This window comes from Microtus ochrogaster, chromosome 18 (assembly GCF_000317375.1).
Source record: "Microtus ochrogaster isolate Prairie Vole_2 chromosome 18, MicOch1.0, whole genome shotgun sequence".
Classification (NCBI taxonomy): domain Eukaryota; kingdom Metazoa; phylum Chordata; class Mammalia; order Rodentia; family Cricetidae; genus Microtus; species Microtus ochrogaster.
This window is the reverse complement of record NC_022020.1, coordinates 61,048,925-61,070,955: the sequence shown is the minus strand read 5'-3', so window position 1 is coordinate 61,070,955 and position 22,031 is coordinate 61,048,925. Positions and strand designations below refer to the sequence as shown.

Sequence of the window (22,031 nt, the reverse complement as noted above, 5' to 3'; positions counted from 1 at the left end):
ACACGTTTCAACTATCATACTTGCATGATTCTTCAGTCAAATTTAACCAATAAACTTCTATAATCTTGACTTAGTGTGAAAGCCTTAAGTAGTTAGAATACAGTTAGACAAGAGTCCAACTGGTTTGTGTCATGATATAAAGACACTAAAACCTCCCTAGCTGCTACTCCACATTATTTGTCAAAAACAGATAATGGAAATGCAAAAAGAATACATACATGATTATATTGATAATTATGACAATGGCAAAAAAGGCGGGTAATGAAGGTTATAACAGTTCAGACATTCTGTAGGGCCATATTATACAGGCCCATATTTCTACATTATATGGCAGCAAGAATTTCAGGCCACAGTTTGCACCTGCCACACAGAAAGACCTACCCTTTCCAGACAAACTGACACCATCCTAAACAAAGGGTCAGGTTAAGCTAATGTAGCTCTGCTCCTTTTTTGTAAATTTGGGAGATTGCCTGGGGAAGAGGTGTTGATTCAGGAACATTAGATATGGTGGGGTGGGGGGACATTGGTTTTGATTAGATTTGAATGTAACTATGTCCTGGTTAGCCCACCTGGGAGTAAGAAAGATTTAATTTATTTCACAAGAACACAAAATTATGAGACCATGGCTATTTTAGAGACACTCTGGAGTTTTAGATAAACTTTGAACTTTTTAAGTCTTGGATTTCTTTAAAAACTGGGACTTTTAAAAGTTTGAGTAGGGGCTGAAAAGATAGCGCAGCAATAAAAAAATCTCTGGTTACTCTCCCCCCAAATACAGCTTGATTCTTAGGGTCATGATAGCTAAAAACTCTAACTCCAGCTCCAAGGGATTCTGGTCCTGAGATAATTGCCTGCATACAGGGCATAGACATATATACAGACAAAATAACCACACACACATAAAACAAAATAATAAAAATTGGATTATTTTATTTTGTGATACTACAGTAATGTCATCTTGGGAACAGACGGTTGTGTTTGAACAGTGGTGTGCTTGTGTATCAGGATGACAAGGGATCAAATGTGCTGGTTAGTTGTCAACTTGACACAAACTAGAGTCATCTGAGATGAGGAAACTCAACTGATAAAATGCCTTCATAAATGACCTCTTATATGAGGGCACAATACTGAATGATCACTATGGGAAGGCCCAGCACCGCAGGAGGTACCACTGCTGGGAAGAAGGCCCTGAGTGGTGTTTTTTAAAAAAAAAAAAAAAAAAAAGGCAGGATGAGGTCAGAGGAGCAAGTCACTAAGTAGCCTTCCTTCCTCCATGAAATCTGCCTCAGTTCTATCCCCAAGTTACTCCTTGAGTCCTTGCCCTGACTGCGATGGTGGACTGTGATATGAAGCTCTACGCTGAAACAGGCCCTTACCCCTCCACGCTGCTTCGGGTGCTCATCACAGTAAAAAGAACCCTAACAAAGACAAGTGTTTTCAGTGAATGTGCTCACTGAAATAAGATGGAGTAGTAAAGAGGAAAGAATTAAGATAATGCCTATGACCTGAAGAGGGACTTAAAATATTGATTAATCTTACTGTCTCACGGTATTGCTTTCTTAATCATAATTTTTAAAAATGTAATCTAAGTGAAGAAAACCTCAATTAAGAAAATGTCTCCAGAAAAAAAGAAAGGAAAGAGGAAAGGAAGAAGGAAGGAGGGAATTAAGAGACACTGTTTTAAATGTACAGTGTGTTGACTGCATGAAGCAGGAGTGCCTGGTGTCAGTGGGGGCCAGAAGAGGGTATCACAACATCTTCAAGTGGAGTGTTACAGTTGTGAGCCAACATGTGGGTGCTGGCAAAAGAACCCAGTTCCTCTGAACAGCAACAAGTTTTCTAAACCACTAAGATATTTCTCTACAGCCCTCAGAAAATGAAATTTTAACTCAAAACAACTACTAGTGATCAGGAAATTTTCCATGTATTACTGTTCTACTGATCTGGACTCTGCTAACTGTCATATAAAGAAAAATTCAGTCAATAGTTTTCTTTAAGAATCAGAATAGTTCTGGGGGCTGGAGAGATGGCTCAGTGGTTGGTCTTCCAGAGATCCTGAGCTCAATTCCCAGCAACCACATGGTGGCTCACAATCATCTGTAATGAGATCTGGTGCCCTCTTCTGGCCTGCATGCATATATGCAGGCAGAACACTGTATTCATAATAAATAAATACATACATACATCTTTTAAAAAAAGCAATCAGAATAGTTGTGATAGTCCCCTTTTTCGGCTTAATATCATCAGTCCTAACAACATCCACTCATCTATCACATTCCAGGCTTCATACTACTCACTTTCCTGCTGCTTCGTCTGGGCTGCATTCGTGGGCATTTCTCAATGATCAACACTGGCTAAAATACTAAGTACAAACACATGCCCTAAATGGAACAAAACTGGTACGGTATGTATACTATACACTGTTTCTTTTATTGAAGCAATCTAATAAGAACTCAGTTTAAGCAGAGAGTCTATCATCATTAAGTTTATCAGGACACACTTACTGAATACTTTTAAAGCATCTGTTAACTTAGACAGCTGTCCTTATGACAAAACCAATCATCAATGTAGTTTCCAATGCTAAAGAACTCTTAGAAAAAACTTTGCTTATCTCATTTTAATACATAATTACTAACTTCCTAAGACTGAGCTCAGAATTCTCATTATATGGGTTCATTTTGTGTATGTTAATGTGCAAATGTGATTTAGGTATTATGTATTAGGTATTTAGGATTATGTCAACTTTATGAAAATAATCAAGTAGCTGAAATTTAGACTTTTAAGATATAAACTTTCAAGTATCCTTGATATAATTACAAATTTCCACCTTATATCTACCAGTGTTGTGTTTTTCTTTTCAATCTCCATAAAGAGTCTTAATATCTACCTCTGTGGTATGTGACCACAGTATAAACTATCTCTATTCTGATGCATAAGTGGTCATTTTGAACCTCTCTCACCTCACGTATGTGCTATCCCTCCAGTCTCATGTCATCCTCAAGTACCGGGTTAGCAGAGTACAGGACACATGCGGTAGACCGTTGTAGTATAAAACCAGGCACCGTCTATAATTGCTTCAATTTATGAGTCAGAATTGCTACACAATTTTCAGTCACACATGAAATGAACCATAAGACCTGTCACTCAGTATTCCTCATCTTATAAAGTACAGTTTCTTAAACTACAGGTAATGTCCCCAATGGGCTTACAGGCAAAGGTGTCTGAATAAACACCCAAAATTGAATTTGTAAATAGATCATAATTCAAGGTGTCTTTGGCAATAGTCACCCACGTTCCACCATGTGACTCCATTTAAACCATTCTTAACACAAATACACATGCTATGCACTGCACATGCAGTTAAACGATTCCAACATGACAGCTGAAATGCCTTGGCTCAATTTCATCACTATTATGACCTGCCATGTTTTTACAGTACATATGAGTTTTCTACTGTTACTAGAATATAATAATTATGAAAAATAAAACTTAATTTCTTTATGTCACTGTTTCTCAGGATACAAGAAATTATAACATCTTTGGATAATACTGTATTACACAGTTTGACTTCAAATATTTCTTTTAGAGTTGCCCATTTGAGGTTCATTTAAAAAAATTATTAAATGAATTTTGAATTTCTGAACTGTTCCTTAACATACTAACGTAATTTGATGCTATGTATTTAATGTGAATGAATGTTCTTGGCACTGATTATAAAATTAAAATAGTGATCAAATCTAAAACATGTTAAAGATGTTCTATACCCAGCAACACCCAATATTTAGCCAAAATTTAGTGTGTTTGTGTATGTACTCAACTGTGTATATGTGGAAGTCAAAGGCAGTTACCAAGATGTACTCTTCAATCTTATTTTTTAGAACAGGACTTCTCATCCAACCTGGCACTCACTGATTCAGCTAGACTGGATGGGCAGCTAGCCTCTGGTATCTGCCTGTCCATCCCCTCAACTCTGCGCTGAATCACAGATGCATAGATCAGAAATTTACATGGGTGCTGGGGACCTAACTTCAGAACCACACCCACAGAACCAACTCCTTGGCCAACCATTTAATTCTTTTTTTTTTTTTAAAGATTTATTTATTATGTATACAATGTTCCTCCTGCATGTACACCTCTATGCCAGAAGAGGGCACCAGACCTCATTACAGATGGTTATGAGCCATTATGTGGTTGCTGGGAATTGAACTCAGGACCTCTGGAAGAACAGTCAGTGTTCTTAACCTCTGAACCATCTCTCCAGCCCCAACCATTTAATTCTTTATGTAAAAATAGGCACATCTACCTCACTAGTATCAATTTGTTCCCACTTTTAATAAATGGTAAAGTTATATATATACTAAAGAACTGCTTCTAAATAAGTTTATGACTTAGTATAAGTAAATGATGTGCATACTTAGTTCATTATTCCTGGGATCACATAACAATTTCTCAGGCAAAAACTGATCATGAGGGGCTGGAGATGGCTCAGCAGTTAAAAGCACCAGCTACCAGAGGACCCAGGTTCAATTCCCAGTACACACATGGCAGCTCACAATTGTCTATAACTCCAGTTCCAGGGAATCAGACATCATCATGTAGACATGCAAGTAGGTAAAACATCAATGCATAGAAGATAAAAATAAATCATAAAAAAGCCAAAAGAAATATTTTTTAAACCTTGAACAGAAGAACATGAATAGAATTTTAAACATGAATAAGTATGAAACTCTTATAACTATAAACATTTAGTTATACTTAAAATGATAGGATAAAATTTAGAAATACTTAAAACATACATTGATTCTACACTTCAGTAAGCACTTCAAAACTGGATCTTCATTTGTTTATCATCTGATCTTCAGAAGTATCAAACAAATTATGCAAAAACAGCAATAATCAGTATATCACTAAAAAATAGTACATAGTTTCCCCACTTTGTGTTGTTAAAAATAAAAACTTATTCTAATTAAATAGGTAAAAGAAAACATAAGCCTGTGTTCATAGTGTGATATATAAATCAAGTCCTAAATATGAATACTTTATTTTAGGATTTTTGGGGGGCAGGAGCCTAGGTTGGTCTTAGATTCATGGTGATCTACCTACCTCAGTCTCAGAAATGCTACTATCACAAGTATTAGCCACCATACCAGCTTACAATAAGTGCTTTAATAGCACAGAAAGCAGCTCAATAGTTTTAAGCTTAACATTTTTTTTGTTTGTTTTTGTTTTTGAGACAAGGTTTCTCCATATAGCTCTGGCTGTCCTAGAACTCACTCTGTAGACCAGACTGGCCTCAAACTCAAGAGATCCGACTGCCTCTGTCTCTCAAAAGCTGTACTATAAGTAGAAAACTCAACACTGCCTACATATAGAGGAAGTGTGATAACAAACAAGTGAGGAAGTGGGGTTTGCACACTGGAAATATGCTGAAACTGTTCTGGAGTACTGAACGTACAATGCTATGATGTATGCTGAAGATGGGTAAAATTTTGTTATTAAAAAAATGCAGAAGAAAATGCTAAATAGGCTGAGGACACAGTTAAGACTAGCTGGGCTCCAAAGGTCCCAATACCTTCCCCATATTAGTCACAGAATGTACATGATAAGGTGCACCATATGTTTGTCCGTATTTTGATTTGTAAAGTGGAAAGGAAAGATGATGAATTTTCCTTAAGGAAATACCATGTTCCTGACATGATGGCCAGGTTATTTTATAATCTCATGAAAACCTAATAGTGATTCTATGAAGCAGGTATTTTTCCTCATTTTAACAGAACAGAAAGTGGGTAAAAGTCAATCAAGGAATACAACCTAAATCACCTCACAAGTATACAAGTGCCAGAAATGATCTGTCCTTCCAAGCCTCCTGCATCTACATTCCATTATACCAACATCCCTACACTGGACTGAGATACCAAATCATACAAGTGGGTTCAAGAATATAACACAAGGTATAAACACTTAAAATTCCCACTTCCCAAAGACACTGAATATTTCTATCAAAGTTTGATTTCCTGTAAATAATGTTCTTACTTGAAAATATTTCAACTATACCAAAAACAAATGAAAATTGTCTTCGATAGTGACTCTGCACAGACATATTTCAAAGCCACCCCAAGAACAACTAGTTTTAAGTGCAATGAACAATAGTGAACTATAAACTGACAAACCCTTTGGTTGGACTGCTTTGTGTTTCTGACATAAAGATGCACTTCCTTTTGGCAGGAGGGTCGTCTTCTTCATCAGAAGAGCTCTCTATTGTTAGATCAATAACATCTATCTTCTTCTTGTTTGCATCACTGGATATAGTCATTGGACAAGGTTTACTAAAGACACTTGTACCTGGAGGTGGATCAACAGGAAGAAAAAAGAAATATCAAACATAAAACACAAACGAGCTCTAAGTCTTCAATGCCTACTATATACATGATAATAAACATCCAGGGAAGCCGTTTCACTGTAGTACGGACAGAGTCCAGGTGCCTACCTTGTCTGTTAAACACTTATGTCAAAGTCAGGGCCATTCCTGACAGAGATCAGAGCCTCCTTCGCAGTACACTTATTCTCTCCAGGACTATCAGTAGGTTAGTACAGGGTCTAGTACTGCTCACGCTGTCTGTCTGGTTAGTAATTATTATACAGACCGACCTTAAGGGTTAGGGAACTGGTATCATGCCATGTGACAACAGTGTAGAATGTGCACAGTCAGGTATGTGTTGTTATACACATGTGGCACCATTAAGTCAGAGACATCTGGCCTCAAGTATGCAGTATCAGCAGCTGCATATTTTTACATGTAGCATCACTGAGTCAGAATCTGACATTTCAACTACAGCAATCTTGCTCATATTTAAAAAAGAAAAAAAATCCCAAGCTAGTTACCTAAGTAACTGATATGAATCATCTAGTCATCACCCATTATGTTTATATAAGCAATCACGTTTAGCATGTTATGTAACGTTACACCTCTCATCTATCAAAAAAAAAAAAAAGAAAGAAAAAGCATCACAAACTAATCAATAAAACGGTGTCTGCACACTTTTTACATAATAAGGGCAACCCTGGCAATCTAACCCTAAGAGATCCGTGACGATCATAAGAGAATAATGAACATAGCCATAAAGTCTTTATTTCTAGTATTCAGAAAATCTATTACTTTTTTTTAAAAAAAACACAGAAAAAAGTCAAATGCAATGAATTCAGATGTTGAATGTATGCGTGGACTTCACTTCCTCAAACTCCTTCAGTGTGTTCTTTAGTGCAGGTTAGTGTAGGAGATTAAAAACAAGTGTACACGCTGGGTGACTAAAGCTATGAAATCCCTCTACCAAAAACAAAACTAGAAGAATTTGTTCAATAACAGCTAATTTGTGACCACTGTCTTCACGCTAATAATACATAACCTCCCTAAGCACACTGGCTCTGTACAGATACAAAAAACAATGTCTAACTTTTCTTATTTGTTTCAAGTATGTATACATAGTATGCATGCACGCATATGTGTGTCTGCACATATATGAGCATGCATGTGAAAGACAGAGGTTAATATGAAGCACATTCCTCAATTGTTTGCTATTTTATTAACTCACACAGACTGAATCAATTTGATTACTTAGTCTAGTTCAATGGTTCCCAACCTTAATGGTTCCTAATGCTTTAACACAGTTCCTCATGTGGTGGTGACCCCCAACCATAAAATCATTTTCGTTGCTAGTTCATAACTCTAATTATCCTATTGTCATGAATTATAATGTAAATACCTGTAAACTTTGATGATGTTACACAAACTTAAAGGAGTCTTGATCTACAGGTTGAGAACAGTTTTCCTTGGGGATTCCTGTCTTTGCACTGGAATCATACTAGGCTTACACATGGTCACCCAGCCTTTATGGGTGCCCAGAATCTGAATTCCAGTCTTCAAGCTATACCCAAAGCTTCCTAACTTTAGATACCTTTACTTGTTTTGCACATAAAACACTATCCCCCTCCTCCACCCACTCCTCTCCCCCTCCCTCTCCAGTCCAAAGAGCAGTCAGGGTTCCCTGCCCTGTGGAAAGCAGAAGGTCCTCCCCCCTCCATTGGTAAGATATTTTTAAAAGAAGAAAAAGAAGGGCGGATGGCCCAACGATAAAGCTAGCTAATTAAACCCTAAAAATATTCTTAGTGGTTAAAGTTAATATTTAATAATTTGCACTTCTTTGGGAACTCCTGCCATTCAGCACATACTTTCGATTTTTGTACAGGGCTGGCTGGTTACTTTCATAGCTTCTTTCTTGGGTCTCATTGGACACCAAGAACCATCTTCTTGGAACTTGATCTCATCTACATCAGAACAGTCACTGAGAATTTCCATGAAAAGCCTGTAAATCAATTAGAAGTACATACATGTCATAATAGTCAAAGATGGAGTAAGAAAATAGTATACACTAAAAACAAAGTAATAGTGCAAAACTTAAAAAAAACTTTTTTGGAACTCCAATTTGTTTATACTTTATGACAATTACAATTCCTGTTTATGGGAGGGATGCAAAATGATGGATGGACAAATGGGTGGGTGGATGGATGGACAGTTGAACAGGAATAGAAATCAGGCCTATACTGCGCATGATCATACATAGGCACACATATATACACATAATTTAAAAAGTAAACCTTTACTAAAAAGACTTATTAAAAATTAGTTCATATAATTTGCCCAATTCTAAAACAAATAATGTAAGAAATAACATTTAGAACTTAACTCCTGAGTCAAACTAACTTAAGCACACAGCCTTAAAACTTAGCAGCTATATAATGTGACGGCATTAACCACTTGCCCTATTACTACTTAGTGCTTTGATTTTTTAAGACAGTGTCTCATTATACAGTCCTAACTAGCCTTAAATGCAGAGATCTGCCTCATCAGCAGGCTGTGTTTTGTTGTGTGTCGTCCCCGCCCCCTATTTTTCCACCTATTTCTTTTTTGAGTTGTTTGGCCACAGTTATACCCATAGATACACTTACTTACCCATCTAATATTAGACTTTCATAGGCAGCCTTTTTGTCACAAACAGGACAAATCCAGGTAGGCTTCTTCTCATTCATTTGAAGATAAAGGGCAGCATCAAAACACTGCAGATGTGTACAAGTCACTGCACGGCATGGGATTGTCAGCCTCATTTTTCCTAACTACAAAACAGAGAACACAACATGAAAATGAGCTCAAATAGGACAAAAAAGCCTTCAGGAGAAAAAGGGTATTCATAAAGGTCTTAAGAACCAAACTAAATTTGTTTTCATAAAGATATTTTTATAGTTTTATTTATGGGTAATCTCAAGATTTCTGAAAGATCATTTCACTTTAGTAATGTGCAAGTCCAAAGGCAGAGAAAGACACACACCAAAGCAAAACAAAACCCAAGCCTGCATCTTACCTGGCCCCTAGTATCTCTATCAAAGAAATCACTGTTAGACATTTCTTGCATGCCCTTTTGTGAAAGTTCTAAGCAGAAATCGAATATATATTTTACAACTCATTTTCTCACAAATGATGGTGCATTTTACAAAATTTTGTACCTTACTGTTACCCATTAGCTACTACATAAATTAGTATAAAAAAAGTAACCACTAGAAGTTAGAGAGCAAGATCAATGGTTCAAAGCACATTCTGAAGCTGAAGTGACCTTAGTTCACCTCCCAGGAACCTCATGAGGTGGCTCACAACCACCTGTAACTCCAACTCCACATGCCTCTGACCTTCATGGGCACCTGCCCTCATGTGAACAGGAACACATGAACACACACTTTAGAAAGTAAATCTTTTTTTAAGCATCATGGTTTACTTAATTAGTACACTAGTGGTGTAGACACTCAAGCGTTTCCCACCTTGTATCGCCATGATGTTATAAATTAAGTACCTCAAAATGAAATTATTTTTGGATCAAAAAGAACTCTTTGTGATCTTTGAACATTGACAAACTACCTGAAATAGAGTAATCTAATGATTTGTAAAAATCATACATTAACGGGCTTGACTCCATTCAACCATTATCACCAGCGTTAATGAATGTTTGATTTCCACCAGTCTGGCTGGTAAGAAATACTTCAAGACAGTTATGAACTACATTTCTCTTATTTTCAGTGTGAACTGAAGCTTCTTCTACTTTGAAGAGCTATGTATGTTTCTAAGAACTCTCTATGTACACCCTTTACTGATTTTTTCACACAGTCACTAAACTTATTCAGAGCTCTTTACATTAAGCTTCATGTGTAACATAAATTTCAAAGATTCATGAAAACTTTTACAATTTACTATTATATAATCAAATGTGTCAATTTCCAGTATGTTTCTATATAGCTATAGCTATATCTATATTGCTCTGCATACTTCTTAGAGAAGATGTCCACTGACACCCACACCTTCATTAGACCAGGTGAAGTTTCCTTTTATAACCCTTAAGACCTCCCCACGTCATTACAGAAAATATCTCCATTTATGAGCAGTTCTAACAAAAGATAGTACCTGTGTCTATTCCTGTATTTCCCCAGTGCTGGCTCAATACCAACTCAAAGTGTTCTCAGTGTTTGTTGACTAGGTAATAGAATGTATTAAGACTAGAAAGGAGACAGAGAAAACAAGGGCAGGAGAAAGGATTCTTAAAAAGTTTGTAACCTAGGCCAGGCTGTGGTGGTACACACCTTTAATCCTAGCACTTGGGGGCCAGAAACAGGCAGAGGGTCTTTGTGAGTTCGAGGCCAGCGTGTCTACGGAGTGAGTTCCAGGAAAGCCAGGTATACATGATGAAACCCTGTCTCTAAAGAAACAAAAAAGCTAGAGACCTTACCATGTAGAATTAACCTGAGTTTAACAGAAAATCCAGTCTGTTCTCTTAAAGCATGCATTTCCTTTTTCTTTCTTTGAAAACAGATTACCCCTTCGCTTTCCAGACTCTACTAAAGTTAAGAGCAACCCATAGTCCAGGAGCCACAAAGATTGTTTCTATTTTGAGATAAAGCTGTAAATATTACAAGAAACTACAGACAACTAGACTCCTGACAGTTAGTAGAGTTACATGCATATCCAAACGTTCCTCATTGCCATAATGTACCTCTAGTTTTTATAACATTAAATAGAATACTGACCTAAGAATTTAATCCCTATATTTTCTGACTTTATTAAATTTATGTCCTACTCAGAATTAAAGCTAACTAGATATAAAACATTTTCAAGTATAAGATAAACAGTTCTAGGAATTTTTCTAAAACCAAACTATCTCTGCAATCTTAGAAGGAATCCCTGTATTTATGTAGTACTGGTGTAGTCTCTGGAATAGTCATATTCAATTTAGGAATCCTGCATCAATATAAATGAGTTTATTTCTTTACACTATTAGTGTGTGGAAAAAGTCATGAAAATAAGCTGAGTAAGTTATACTAACTTACTCAACAAAACAGACAGAAAATAAGACAGTGTAACTACTAATACATTTTGATAACTGAAAAACAGGTTTTAAAAAATGGGCTGGAGAGATTTAAAAACAACAACAACAACAAAACTGGGTGTAGTAGCATGTTTGTAATCCCAGTGCTGGGGTGGCAGAGATAGAAGATTACTGGGTTCACTGACCAGAAACACTGCCCAGCAGGCAAGTACCAAGTCCCAGGGAGATCTTGGCTCAAAAACTCAGAATAAATAGTTCCTGAAAAAAATGACACCTAAGGCTTAGGTTGCCATCTGGACTGACATGCAGATAGACATGCTTGCTCGCACACACACACACACACACACACACACACACACACACACACACACGCTTTCCAAAAAAGCTTCATAAAGATAAATAAACAAACAACATTTATCAAGACAGCAGAAAAAAGTCTATTAGAAACCATTGCATTGACATTTTAGCCCAATCTGGCAGCAATTGTTGGAAACAAAATTGGAAGGATGACAGTTCTATTAGTGACCCTTTGATTTGTGTTAACTATGCTTGACCAGGATCCTCATCTACAAAATAAATATAATGCCTCACTCACACCTTGCTCCAACATTTACATGTTACAGAACCCAACAATTATTTTCTTCCCTCTCCCTCTAACATAACTTCTCTATTAAATTTTTACAAAGCATGTCTTACAAAGGTAGCAATCACCAAATGTTATCTAAAACTGCACTAGAAAGTCATGACTCACAGCTTTTCTCATAAAGATCTTCTTGTCTGAAAGGCTTTCTTCCACACACTTCATTTTACAGAAGCTTCAGCCACATCCTGACATTCCTCCACCCCTCTTCACTTATCACTACATGTAGTCTGCCTCTTTTTCATGGGATGTGTTCTCTAACTAGACTGTTTTTCTCTCAGTTAGCTCAGTGCCAACCATACATTACGCAGAGGATCTCAGAGTGGCTGAATGATTTCTCACCTTACTCTATGTAAGGAGATAAGAAATAAAAATTACTGTGTAACTTTAAGAGTGCACTAAAAAGACAGTCCACACATCCTAACTCATTAAACCAAGACCATCAATTAGCATTTATCAGACTCCAGTAACATTGCTATTTATAGTATTACATACATTCTGATAAAAAGACGCTCTTAATATGCAAACGAAGCTGCATTCTTTACATCATTAATTATGACAGGTTTCTGAGCCTAAGGCTTCTTCTCTTGTAAGTTACTGCTTTATAATTGCTTAAGATACAAAATACCCTAACACATACTCATGAAGATATCTAATAGAAAAGGCAAAAATTTAGAATTCTATCAAAATATTCTTTTATCTATACCCACCCTAACTTTTATAAGATAGTCATTTATGAAATGCAAAATGATCAGAATATTTTGTCAGCTTACTTACAGGACACATCAAGGACACTCGAAGACTAGTTGTAGCAATTTCACTATCAGGATCTGCAGTAAGTTTTTCTTTAACTTTAAAAAGAAAATGGTAATAATAAACTTAGAAATTATAATATTAGAGAAAAATTACAGAAAATATTTGAAAAGTTCCAACCCCCTTTGAATAGGTGAAGAAAGACAAAATGTTGACTATTAATGTAGTAAAAACACAACCACATTTCCATTATAGATTAAGGAATCACCAACAGGTTAAACTCATCACATGCTGAATTTTTAAGATTTTAAAAATTAAGGCCATTGGGAGGGAAGAGTTACAAACAAAAAAAATCATTGTTTTAGGATTTAAGAACACAATTAGGAGAGGAATAAGGAATGGAGCAGGGGCCTGCACTTTAATGTTTTCCAACACATACTCATTACATTTTTATTAGACTGCATTAGCTGTTTCCAACAACTGGTAAACTTGCAGACAGAAAAGCTATATTATTTCCTCTAACAACTGATAACAATGTAATAATGTGTCTGAGGTTTCTTTCACTAAGTAACTAATTCAAGTTACTTGCTACAAGTACATGAACATATATACTATGCATGTGGGGGTGGGATGTGTCTGTGTACACATATATAGTGTATATATGGTATGCATGTATATGTATATATTAGTGATTAATATTACTGTATATTGTTATGTATGAAAGGACTTTCCTTCATCAATGTGTCTCATATGTTTAGTCTTAAAACATTACTTACTTAGCGCTCTGGAATGATCAGGATTCCTAATACCTTTCATTTTTAATCTCTGTAATAACATGGCTGATGTGAGCTGTCGTACAAGATATACAGACATGGAGTAATTCTATAAAAAAGAAAATCTGTTTTAAGGACAAGACAGTTTTTTAAAAACTTATATAAAATACAAATGGAAGAAAACTCCAGACTCTACAGGTCACACTCAAATAACCCCCCAAAAGAGAGTCAGCAACTGGGACAGGAACAACATCAACTAAGCATTTGGGGAAGCACTGGTTTTTCTCACTGTGAAATTACATTTCAGTCACTTGTCATTTTAAGACTTCCATGAGTGGTAAATAACATGGACAAGTGCTTTCAGATTATGTTTTCTAACTTAGCAAAATGAGTAGCTTGGGGCCACCCTGAGAATGTTCCCTCCCACAGCAACTAAAATTTTGTTTTTATTTACTTATGTAACAATGCTTGCTTTCATACTTTCATTTGAAAACAGTTCACACTGCATAAACCAAGTTCAATGACAGTGTTCTAAATTAACACTTTAAATTTAGGGTGCTAAAGTTCTAATTCTTTCAGAAGAGACTACCTGTTACACGACCTCAGGCAAATTACACCATAAAGTCCATATTAGCTTTTTCTGAAGAAAAAAACTAACAAGTTAACTCCACTGCTAAGGAGAATTTTACTAAAAAAGGACAAATAAAACACAAAAACAAACTACAAAGATAAAAACCAGGAGCAGAAAGCTTCTATGTCTGATTCTAAACCTAGATATTATACAAAGAAACTGCTGCTAACTATTTATACAGGCCTGAGGGCTAAAATACTCTGCTCTGCCTCTTCACTGCATAATTCCACTCAATTTCACAATGGAGAAACCATTAAATAATTGCCAAACCAAATACTTCTAAATATTTTTGATGTTCTTTTAAGTATCCAAATTCCAACGGCATTGCTTAAATTTTAGGTTCAGTGATCACCTTAATTAAAAATGTTTCCATCATACAACAAAACTAGGATGTCTGCAAATTTATTTAAAAATTTAAGCTATTTACATATCTCTAATTATCTTTGTAGCTAAAATGAAACAAATAAAAAAACCTACAATAAACATAGAGCTCAATTCTGGCCATGATACAGGAACATCACATTTTATTTCCATGAAATGGGAATACGACAGTTAATACTCAAAAATGTTTCTACTGTCTATTGTATAAACAACGAACTCAATACAAACTGTCTGCTTTAGCCAATATCATAATTGATATCTTCATTTTGAGACTGAGCATCAGTAGAAAGTCATGCTCATCAACCTGAAGCAATTCTGATTATTTTATGACATGGTCTGGATCTTATCTGACCTACTAGTTGCTTATTTAAAGGCAAGAACAGATATCTGATTTTTAGTGCTTTTTCTTTTGTTTTTTGAGACAGGCCTTGGCTGGCCCAGAACTTGCTTAGGAAACCAGATCTGCCTGTCTCAGACTCCTTAGTGATGGGATTAAGAGTTTGCACCACAAACCAGTCTAAGAAAAAGGGGGGAGGGGGGGCTGGAGAGATGGCTCTGAGGTTAAGAGCACTGGGGGCTCTTTCAGATGACCTGGGTTCAATTCCCAGGACCCACGTGGCAGCTCACAACTGTCTGTAACTCCAGTTTCAGGGTACACAGGGGACACAACACCCATGACAAAACACCAATGGAAAAAAAAAAGAAAAGCTTCTAAGGTTTTGGTTTTTTAGACAGGTTTCTTGAACTCACAGAGATCCACCTGCTGCTGCCTCCCAAGTACAAGGATTAAAGATGTACACCACCAACCAGCTAAGAACAGGTTATTAACAGATCATTTTTAAGTATGAGTACTGTTAACCATTTCCCACAAAGACCAATAAGCTGTTTTTTGATCTCCTTCATAAATACATTTTCAGGTTATAAAAATACTTCTTAGACACACACCAAGCTTAAATTAAACCACTATTTGAAGAAATATAAACATACATATATTTTCACTGTAAAATGAAAACCAAATTCATGAAATATTGAAGTTAATCTCCACATTATCATCACTGCATAGAAAAAAACTGCTTTTCAGAGGTTATAGTCGGAAAACAGAAGGAAATAACATTCTTCAGTTTCAATGTGAAGCATCCCTCATCAGCCCACGAGTCTGAAAGCTTGGTCCCCAGGTGGGAGGGCTGCTTTGAGGCTGTGGAACCTTTAAGCAAGGAGCTGCTTTTCCACCACACCACGGTGAACTCTATCAACTCCAACTATGAATCACAATACGCTTCTCTTCGTTGAAGGTACTTTTATCAGGTATTTTCAGAGCAACAAGCAATTACTATACAAAGCTGGCATCCTAAAAAAAGAAATCAACTCCCAATGAAGACACGCTTTCATCCTACCCAGGAAAACAATTCTTACCTTTCCAATTTCTGATGCCCAAGAAATAGAAATCTGATTTGGCACAGCTGAAGACAATCTAACTAAAGATGTAATATTCAAGGGACGTCCAGGGCGCTTCTGTTCAATCCCATTTTTAGGTGGTGGTGCATAGCCCTATAACAAAAATTAATTCTAAAGGTTCTGTATGACTTAACATTTTCTTCAAGATACAAACAGGACCTTGCTTAATTTTTGTTACATCATTTTTATTTTGTCTTAGATACAAATATACCAGAAAAATAAAAACCCATATTCCACCATTTAAATTAATGTTGACATTTTGGCATACTGGCTAATGAATCTTTTTACAGAAAACCAATCTATACAGATAAATTGATACCTCAATAATAGCTCATCTAAAGGGGGGCTGTCTCCTCTTGCCTTATATTCCGCTCTCCACCCAGCTATATCACATCCTGTTTTCGCCTCCCAAGCACTGGAATTAAAGGGGTAGGCCACCACCACTTAGCTCTGTTTCTCTTTTAGATTGATTCAATCTCATTTAGCCCAGGGTGGCCTTGAACTGCCTCTGTCTCCCCAGTGCTGGGATTAAAGGTGTGCACTACTGTCTGGCCTCTATGGCTAACTATAGGACTAATTCTGCACTCTAATCTTTGATAAGCTTTATTTGCTATAGTACAAAGTATCACCACAGGTTTCAGCCATGTTGAATTATATACCTTACAAAAGATAAAATTCAGACTGATACAAAAGCAGAGCTACAGAATATACCCAAGGATCTTGAGAACATCCTTCACTGTGTCTTGTCATGGCACAGGTATTGGGTTCACAGAGTCCATGGAAAGAAGGCTCAGAGACACCTTAAGAATGAATTTAGCATCTCGTGGCTGTAGGGAGATCCAAGCTCTAAGGACCGAAACACTTTTCCTTCACCCAAAGCATTACTATTGTCCTCTGTATTTACACTTTAGCCAGGTGATTTTCATATGCTCAAAATAACCTGGCAAGCTTCCACAGGGAAAATGCCAAGTGTAAATTCCCAATAAAGGAAGGTACCACGGTCTTCCAGGTTTCCGTTCCCAACCAACTTCTGCATAGGCTTTGTATCCTTGGGAACTTTCTCAGACAAGATTCTCATAGAGCACCAAGAGAAATAAAAATGTATCAAAAGATAGATTAGGGCTATGTGTTAGCACTCTGGAGCCAGAACAAAGCTGTTGGCTCAATCAACAGTATTGCCTCCTTCTCTCCAGTCTGCATAAGGCTCGGCTTTTATTTCTTTAATCATTTCTAAAATGTGGCATCTGTAGAGCCAAGAAGAATCTGAGGCAAGTGCTGGAATCTGGAACTGGAGTTCCAGGCCATTCAATGTGACTTGTCCTACGTGAAAACTGAAAACTAAACCCAGGTCTTCTGCAAGAGCATCAAGAGTTCTTAATCACTGACTCATCTCTCTAGTCCTTGGGTTTGGACTTTTGGATACAAAATTTCATAGGGAATGTTGTGTCCTTCTATGGTACCACATCATGAAGCAAATGAAAGCTACTTGTCCCATTTTCAATGATTCATCAACCCAAGAACTTTAATCTGCACAATAAGATTTCCCATCAAGGGGGAAATTTCTCCCTCAAGCTGCTTTTACCCAGGTGTTTATATTATAACTGCAACAGGAAAAGAAACTCAGACTGTTGGTGAGTTCCAGGTTAAGCAAGAGACTTTGTCTCTAAAAATTAAATGGAGAATAGAGGAAAATATCCCAATATCAACCTTGGGCACATGTACACCCACACAGAAATTTAAAAATTAAACATGTAGCCAGTTCAGTAGATAAACACTTGCTGTACAAGTTCTGGTCCCTGGAACACAGGAAAAAAACAGGCTGGCATGGCAGCCTCCTAGGATCACAACACTCAAGAGGAGAGACAAGATTCCCAGAGCAAACTGGCAGGAATTGGTAGCTCTGGATTCAGTTAGATGCCCTGCCTCCAAACATAAAGTAGAGAGTGATCAAATAAGACACCAAACATGAACTTCAGGCCTCTACATGCTTGGACATACATCAGTCTGAACACATGTCAACGTGTGAACATAAAATACTACATACTTGCACATAACATATACATTTTTTTTCCAAAGAAACCCTTTCTTTCTTTTTCTTTTTCTTTTTTAATTATTTATTATATATACACTTTCCAGGATACAGTGCCAGATCTCATTACAGATGGTTGTGAGCCACCATGTGGTTGCTGGGAATTGAACTCAGGACCTCTGGAAGAGCAGCTAGTGCTCTTAACCTCTGAGCCATCTCTCCAGCCCAACATATACATTTAAAGAAAAAAATGAGATCATCTTGAAGTGGGTAAAATAAAGGTGCTTTTATCACGTACTTGATATGTGGGAGTTCGAAGACACAATACTATCAAAGCAATTAATATTTCTTATTCCATTTACTTTGTGCATGCAATATAGCAGCCATCTGCAATGGGTCTACAATGACTGGATATTGTAATAGAGACACATATGTAAGGACTTATGCTAGGTCATAGACAAGTTATGTTCAAATTTACCATGGAAAATTCCATAATCCTATCAAGATTATCCCTGCAGGATCTGTTTTCAGCAAACTGAGATCAAGGCAAGAACAAGTCACAATCTTTTGTGCCCTATTAATGCCTTTTACAATAAGATTAAGGTCCCACAAGCTCCAGAGCTCAATTCAACCCCCAAAGATCCACTGCATCTTTGAGGCTGTAGAATGCTTACAGGATTTCATGACCTCAGAACCCTGGGATCCGAAGCATGATTCCTTGGGATCATCAAGGCCAAGCTTAGAATCCTGGATTCTGTTGCTATTTCTGCTTTCCTTGATAGACTCTACAGGCCAAACACAGCTAATCCAGAAATTCACTACAGCATGTTTTTGTATGCTCAAGTGCCCAAGTTCAGCAGTTAGATATGACCCAAGCCAGTCAAAACTTGCTTGAATTCTAGAACATTTCAGGCTTATCCCTTTTAATCTTCCTTAGGCCCCAAATCAGTCATTTAGTTATCCAAGAAGTTATAAGCATGTCTCTAAAGGTGGCTAGAAATATTAATTAGTACCAAGTTGTCACTGTTCCCACCCTTGCCAGTGTTTACACTAAACTTACATAAAAATCTGGTGAACTGAAAGCAACTTACAGGCAAAGGGAAGAGTTTCCCATTTACTTTTATACATAAACTATTGGGATAGTTATCTTCTTGAGGGCAACTGGTCTCTGCCAAGCAAAGTCTGTATTTAAAAAAAATAAATAAAAAATTGTTAGGGAACCAAAACATGCTTACATGTTTAAAATTCCAATGCACATAGCAACTAGGAAAATATCAAACTCACCGAAGCTGAACTTGGACTGTATAATCTCTCCTGCCACCTGGCAAAAAATCCCTATTGGCAAGGAAAAAAAAAAGAAAGAAAGAAAGAAAGGGGGAAAAAAGAGGTTAAGAAAGAACAATAAAATTTCACAGACCAAGGGCTGAGGACATGACTCAGTAGGTAATGGTTCAGATCCCAAGCACCCTGTTAAAGCTGGGGTGCTGTTTCAACAGTGAGCAACTACACCCACCCTATCCCAACCCTTGCAGGGGGCAGGATTTATGGAGACAGGATAATCCCTGAGACTTGCTGCCCAGCCAGTATAACTAGAATAACAAGTTCAAGGCTCACAGAGAGACCCTGGCTCAACAAACAAGGTAGAGACAACAGAGGAAGAAAACCAACACTGACCTCCGGCAACCACACAGATTGTCAAGAGTGAGTTCACGGGTGATCATGTACACACACAATTTTTTAAAAAAAATATTCAAAATGACACTAACCAAACAAACAAAAACAATGCAATAATTATAACTCCTACTTACTAATCATTCTTCACATCAGTTTTGAGGTATATTTTCAGTTCATGGGAACTTTGGTGATACAATATTTGCTTTAATACATAACAAATTTAGCCTGAAAAGAACATTCTAGGTTCTGGAGAAATTTACCGAATTAATCTACATGCTTAGTTGTTCTTCACCTTGATTGAACATTCTAACCACTTGAAGACTTTTTTGTATACTACAGTTTCATTCATCAGGTAATCCTTATTGGCTTGAGTAGCTTTTAGAGCTATACAGGTGATTCTAACATAGAATTAAAACTAATGCCTACAGTTTCAAAATGACAATAAGGGTAATTTCATAACCATGTATCAAACCACAAACACAGAATCTTTTATTATTTCTGGAATATTTAGTATCAGAATGGAGTCTACACTGAAGATGAACTGTTATTTTTTAGGAAACGATTAAACATGCAGAATATCAGGTCTTGTCTCAGACCTATACAATTAGAATCTGCATTTTCACAAGATCTCCATGAGCGGGAGAGATGGCTCCATGGTTAAGAGCACACAATGCTCTTCCACACACCCAGATTCAATTCCCGGCATCCATATCAGATGGCCCACAACCACCTAAAGCCCAACTCCAGAGACTTCCAACTCCTCTGGCCTACGTCAGCACCTACACACACATACTTAAATCAAGAAAAAGAAGAAAACAAAACAAGATCTCCAGGTGACATGTATGCACATTACAATTCAGACAGTATCTTTCCTTGCTGGATTTCTTAGGGTTACTGTTGCTGTGATGAAACATCACAACCAAAAGCGATTTGGGGAGGAAGGGGTTTATTTGGTTTATATTCCTGACCCATAGTCCATAGAGGAAAGTCAAGGCAGAAACCAAAACTGGGCAGGAACCTTCAGGCAGGAGCTGATGTGATGCAGAGACCATGGAACAGTGTCATTAATTAAGAAAATGCCTTACACTCTTACCTACAACCAACCTTATGGAGGTATTTTCTCAATTAAAGTCCCCTCCTCTCGGATGACTCTACCTTGCATAGAAAAACAAAAAACAAACTAGCCAACACACATGGTAGTATATGCCTGAAATCCCAGTACAGAGGTATGAAGATGAAAAATCTAAAGTTATCCTTAGCTAACCATCAGCTTTGGGTCAGCCTGGGCCTATATGACACCCTGTCTCAAAAGAACACTTTTTAAATTCAATATATAAAATCTGATAAAAATGAAGTATCACTCTTAACCATTGTTCTACATGTTGGATTGTACCAGGAAAAATATTAGAGTAGTCCTTTAGCCTTCACCTTGCTCGCTATTTTTTATTCTGTAGTTCCCTGGAAGGCACAGCAGTTAACTACTAAAACTCCCTAATCCCATATTTTCTGACCTGGGGCAAAAGAGTCAACCTTTCTATATTCAATGTCTTTACATTTAAAGACAGAAAATGACTACATCACTTCATCAAGTTACTGTGATGACTCAAACACAGTCATTCAAATAAATGCCTGGGCTTAAGGTGGGCACAGGAGTGTAAGCAGCTGTCTCCTGTTCCTGCTGCTTCCCTTTCTTCCGGTGGCCTACATCTTCCTCAAGCATTTCTTCAAAATATTCCAATATTCTATATATTACTGACCCCTTCTAAGCAATTCTTGATTAAATCATTCAAATATTCCACTTACTCAAGTCAAACAATTCAGTCTTGGACCTGAAGATTCAAAGGCAAATGAAACAGTTATCCTTAAAGATGCATGCTAGTAGATACAACCAAAATAAAATGTGACAATTACTACAGGAAAAAGGGAAATCTAATTTGTCTTAAAAGATCAAGCTATGTGCCACAACCAAATTAGAACACATGACTGTACAAAAATAATTCTCTTTCTGTTTAGTGCTTCCAAGCATGAGGGGATTCTCAACCAGAGACAGACTGATGGGAACTTGGCGACTGCAGAAAGGCACAAAATGCACAGCGCTGGAGGAGAGGAGAGAAGACTGGAAGCCACGCCCCAGCAAAGAGAGGAGGAGAGAAGACCGGAAGCCATGCTCCAGCCAGGAGAAGAGAGGAGAGAAGACTGGAAGCCACGGCCCAGCCAGGAAAGGAGGAGAGAAGACTGGAAGCCACGGCCCAGCCAGGAAAGGAGGAGAGAAGAC

General features: G+C 37.1%; 1 protein-coding gene across 4 annotated transcripts in view; it reads right to left on the bottom strand.

The window, feature by feature from the left end:
* The window catches only part of Pias2 (protein inhibitor of activated STAT 2), a 69,674-nt gene that overhangs the window by 13,214 nt on the left and 34,429 nt on the right, over positions 1 to 22,031 (bottom strand). For all 4 annotated transcript variants that reach the window (XM_005356284.2, XM_026783444.1, XM_026783445.1 and 1 more), the window contains 8 exons: positions 19,367 to 19,417; positions 19,174 to 19,264; positions 16,012 to 16,146; positions 13,590 to 13,695; positions 12,838 to 12,911; positions 9,008 to 9,168; positions 8,227 to 8,360; positions 6,171 to 6,342 (listed from right to left, as the gene is read on the bottom strand). In XM_005356284.2, the coding sequence (XP_005356341.1) occupies positions 6,171 to 6,342; positions 8,227 to 8,360; positions 9,008 to 9,168; positions 12,838 to 12,911; positions 13,590 to 13,695; positions 16,012 to 16,146; positions 19,174 to 19,264; positions 19,367 to 19,417 (924 nt within the window). The remainder of the gene's footprint in view (positions 1 to 6,170; positions 6,343 to 8,226; positions 8,361 to 9,007; positions 9,169 to 12,837; positions 12,912 to 13,589; positions 13,696 to 16,011; positions 16,147 to 19,173; positions 19,265 to 19,366; positions 19,418 to 22,031) is intronic.